The sequence below is a fragment of the Emydura macquarii genome, unplaced genomic scaffold, assembly GCF_026122565.2.
Source record: "Emydura macquarii macquarii isolate MOO-44397 ecotype Brisbane River unplaced genomic scaffold, CSIRO-AGI_Emac_v2 contig_312, whole genome shotgun sequence".
NCBI lineage: Eukaryota > Metazoa > Chordata > Testudines > Chelidae > Emydura > Emydura macquarii.
Window position 1 is genome coordinate 10,991,410 of NW_027130449.1, and position 4,815 is coordinate 10,996,224.

General features: G+C 51.4%; 1 protein-coding gene across 1 annotated transcript; it reads left to right on the forward strand.

Moving 5' to 3' along the window:
- The first annotated feature begins 1,218 nt into the window (after positions 1–1,218).
- Positions 1,219–3,483, forward strand: HSPB2 (heat shock protein family B (small) member 2). The gene is made up of 2 exons (XM_067565392.1): positions 1,219–1,348; positions 2,531–3,483. The coding sequence occupies exons 1-2, from the start codon at positions 1,252–1,254 to the stop codon at positions 2,980–2,982; spliced, it is 549 nt and encodes a 182-aa protein (XP_067421493.1). The 5' UTR covers positions 1,219–1,251; the 3' UTR covers positions 2,983–3,483.
- The last annotated feature ends 1,332 nt before the right edge of the window (positions 3,484–4,815 follow it).

Below are 4,815 nucleotides of genomic sequence, written 5' to 3' on the forward strand. Positions count from 1 at the left end.
ATGTGGGACCCAACCCATTCAGGACTTTAAAAACTCATCTGGGCCAAATTCAGCCCCCAAATAACTACAGTCTGTCTATCATAGGCATTTCCACTGCATCCTTCCCTGCGAAGCTGAAACCCTGACACTGGAGTTAGGCCAGGGATCATTTTAGCCCATTCGTTTTTAGTGGCACATTTTTGATTGGAGCGGTTGGGAGAAGTGTTCAGACTATTTAGCACATACACACAGAACTTTACACCTCCTGAGTAATAAAGAATCAATCCTGGCTGCCAGTGCTTCTGGAAATCAAGCTCCCTTAGATTTTATTAAACAGAGAACAATTCACCAAGAAGTGAACTGGAGAACAGCCTTGTTGCTTCCCACAAAATGCCCCATTTCCTGGCACAGTTGACTCTGGGTTAATCAAGCCCAGGTGAAGCCTAGAACATTTGTTGCAACAATGTCTCACTTTTTTTTATTTATACTTTTAGCCAATAAGAACACAGCAGCCTGTTTGGATTACCTTCTAGCCATGTGTAGTGTGTGAGGTTACTGGACAAAAATGTAACACTGTGTAAAGCATCTCCCAGCGTTAGCCAATTAATCCTCGTGGTGTAGAGCGGGTGTCCAACCCCTTGGATCCTGGTAGGCAGGTGGGCATTATTTACACCATTTTGCAGGTGGGAAGACAACAGCACAATGAGGGGAAAGGCCATAGAACGTATCAGTGGTCAGAGATGGGATCAGAGTTCAGGAGCTGCTTGCACCCAGCTCTGCATTCAGCACCTAGCACATCCCTCCTCTCAGTGAAAACTACACGTAACTGTGCCTAGGCTGTGCCTCCGTTCTCTCTCTTTCCCTGGAGACCCCTTCAGCCTACACCTCCCAGTTCCAGTCCTGCAGGCTTCCCCATTCCACTTCACTGCCCAGTTGCCCCAGCACACCCACTACCCTGGAGCAGGGAATCCTAGCCCTCTGGCTTCCGTCCATCATGGCTGCACATTTCGTTTTCTGGAGCCTTAAACTCAGCCATTCAATAGCTGCAGCTCCCCACCCCCCGCCTGCAAACAGTGGCTAGATTCCCAGCAGGAATGCCATGAGACGCTTCCCCTCATCATCCTGGCTAAGCGTCCCTAGGCCTGCGTGTCTATTTTGGTCCATATCTTCATCACACACGCCTCCCTATGGAATTCACCCGATTAAAACTTTACAATCTGCAGCCTTCACTCTCAGAGACAGCGAGCACGCTGAAGGTCCCTTGCCCGACAGATGATGGCTGAGCGGACGCTCCCCCACGCCTACCCCATGAGCACGGAGTATGAGTTCGCCAACCCCAGCAAGATCTACGACCAGAACTTTGGGGAAGGTAAGAAAGCGACTGAGCTCCCGTCTGGCTTCAGCATCCCTACTGCTCTCTCCTAGTGCCAGAGACTGTCTGGAGTGCATCCCTTGGGACATTCACCTCCCATGGACCCACTAGCAGCTGCAGAAGAGAGAGGAACCATCATGCTCTTGATTTTTCTCCTTCTAGTTCCTTTCCTCCATCGCTGCATGCTTCATTCCCACTTTCCTTGCCCCTCCCTCCCTCCCTCCCTCTGCACCTTTTCGTGCTCTGCGGGTGGGGCCCTGCTGCCATCAACAGCTGGTGCATGTGGCACAGTCCACTCCAAAGTGGCCATTAAGACACTGCGGGGATGCCAGAGAAGGGTCTTGCTCTTTTATTGCAAAGTGTTATCTGCAAATGTTTAGGGAAAACTGGTTTGGCCTCTCTCCTTAATTAGCTGAAAGACTCTTTAGCCAGCCAGCCCTCTGCCCCTTGCCTGGTGCAGCAGCTGCTGCAGACCTTAGCAGCAGGGGAAGCTCTCCTACCCCACTGCCTGGGACAGGCCGTGCTGGAATCTGACTGGCAGGAACTGGATTAAGGAGCTTTTGAAAAGAGCTGCTGGTGGGGGAGATTTTGCAGCCCCAGTCAGCGTGGTGAAAAGCTGAGCTGGTGGGTTCTGGACAAAGCCAGAGCAGCAGCAGCCAGAAAGGAAAGAATGCAGGAGGCAGCAGAACCATTAACCGTGTGAAAAGGCAAAAGCCCCAAGAAAAGCCCGATGTCAGTGTCACACAATGGGCTTTAGCCCTTCATGCTAGTTTCTCCACAGTCAGCATTTTCCACAGCCAGCTTTGGCTGTGAACTTCTCTCCTCAGAGTACCTGCCCCACCCATCACTTACTCTCTCTCTGTCTCCTATCTGAGACCCCCAAGACGAATGTCAGCTCCTGACAGAGAGCTGATGGCTGCAGCTGGTTTGTGGCATGGGGATGCACTCAGCGGGCTGCATGCAACATTTCCGTGATATATGGGTGGGCAAAGCTGGTGACTCAGTTCCCATTGTACAACTGGAAGTTGTGGGTTTGCACAGAGCCCACACATCTGCCTGCCAAGTCCCAGACTCTGCCAGTCATGCTAATATTCCCCTTTGCCTCTCATGGTCTCTTTGTTGCTCTCCTCCATCCCAGGATGCTAAGCAACCCTGCCCTCCTCATTCTGTCTCTTTCAGGTGTGTCCCCTGCAGATATTTTAGCCCCCACCTTGTATCATGGGTACTACATCAGGCCCCGGATCAACAAGCAGCTGGACCGAGGGATCTCGGAGATCAACCTCAACGAGCACAAATTCCAAGTGTTTCTGGATGTCTGCCACTTCATGCCTGATGAGATCGCCGTCCGCACCGTGGACAACCTGCTGGAGGTGACAGCTCAGCACTCCCAGAAAGCTGACCGCCATGGCTTCATCTCCCGGGAATTCACCAGGACGTACATCCTCCCACTAGATGTTGATCCCCTGCTAGTGAAAGCCACGCTGTCCCATGATGGCATCTTGAGTGTAGAGGCTCCCCGAACTGGGGCGGGATTGAAGGCCAGAATCAAGGATGTGAAGATAACTCACCAGGAACAGCCAGAGGGGAAGGGAGAAAACCTGGATGAGGGGAAGGGACAGGTTGAGTCCTAAAGTACCCGGGGGCTGTGCTTGAATTGGGGGGGATATGTGATTGTGCCAGAGCCCCATTTCTCACCACCAGTGCTTGGCTTTGGGGGTACAGATGGCTGTGCCAGGCCTCCACTTCACAAGACCGCTGGCTGGAAAAGAGGTGGTGAAGTTGAGGAAAGGGAGAGTGTGCTGGGACCATAACTGAAGTCTTTTCCCAATTCAAGCTCTGCCCAGAGGAAGGTAGTACATGCTGCCCTCGCTACTCTGTTATGCAGAAATAACAGGGGTCAACTCCTGCCATAAACTGCTGTGCTGTGTTGCTGTGGGCTGTTACCCCACTGCTGTGTTCCACCCCAGATGGGGCCGCTTTTCAGTGGTGGGTGGAGTAATCCAGTGCATCATTTTAAAACTTGTCACTAACATTTGGGGAGTGCTTTGAGGGTGGAAGGGACTGTAAGTATGTAAAAACAACAACAGTTCTTGTGAGGAAAGAGGAATAAATCTGGCTCCAGTCTCCTCTCATTTGCTTTTAATTTCAATCGCTCACATCATAGTTATTCTGCAGTGAAAAATCTGGGCAACGCCTTAGCTTCTTCTGATGCAATGAACCAGGAAATTGTTCTGGGCAGCATATTTAATGGCACCAGATTATTTAGAGTTCATTCTGAGTTAATCTGTGAAACCAACATCAGTGCCAACCCTGAGAGAGACTAACCACAAAGGGTCACGCCTACGGCAGATGGGTGCACTTGGCCCCTCGGATTCCCAGAATAGCTCTGATGCAATAACCCTTGCAGGAAGTTTCAGGGATGCAAAGGCTTCTGGTAAGAATGAAAGATGCCAGGGGATCATTGTCAAAAATACACACTCATCTCCAGAGCTGGTTTTAAGGGTTCTGCTGACCTAGGCCACATGGCCAATGCACGCATCTGCCTTACTTGCTTCAGTCCATGCGAAGTTGTGCCCATCCAGGTACAGACCCATCCTACATCCTTTGGGGCAAGTGAGCCCTGAATGTTTCAAGGTCCTGTAAAACACAGAGCTCTGTTCAACTGGCTTCAGTGGAATTACATCAGGGATGAATCTGGCCTTAGGTCTCCCTTCCATAGCCAAGTGTTTGCTCAACCTGATGTTACAGGGCACCAGGGGAAAGCCTCCTTACTCTGAGGATGTCAGAAGGGGGACTGTGCATGTTACACAGTCTGCTGCAGCTGCTGCCTGGGCTGGCTGTGGGGAGTCAGCAGATGGCAAACTCATTCCTCTTCTGAGCCAATTAAGGCAGCTGAGGTGCTGTATCATTGACCAAATATGGGGACCCTGGCATATCCCGATGTAAGGATATGAGTCCTCCCCGCGCATGGCAGAGAGTGAAGGTCCTAGTGCACTGATCTGGAAAAACAAAAGGGGTCAGGAATGGCACCTTATGAATTCCCCTGTGCAGAAGGACTGCAAGCGGGGCATAAGGACTGCTCCCAACTGCCTGGCGAGTCCAGGGAATGGCTGGAGTGCACTGCTCATAGCTATTCTCTGCTTCCTGGCGTCATCATGAGCTAAGGGAAGGAGAGTGAAATTCTGAGCAGCCTTGAGGCTGCTATAATTTACAAGGGGCCCTCATCAGCTCAGAATACAGGGAGTGCAAAGGTGGTAGCTTGCTACTCTAGACCTGCCCCAAGTTCAGGGTCAGGGTCACTGAGACTCAGTCTTGGCCTTTATGGTTTAGGAACAGCCATTTTCAGTGCAGTGGGGTTGGACGGTCCCTCGCCGGCTCTGATCTGCACCCCTGGTTGTCTGTGACTGAGCGTTGCTACCGTCTGCCGAATGGCTACATGGTTTTGGTTTGGAGGGTTTCAGTCC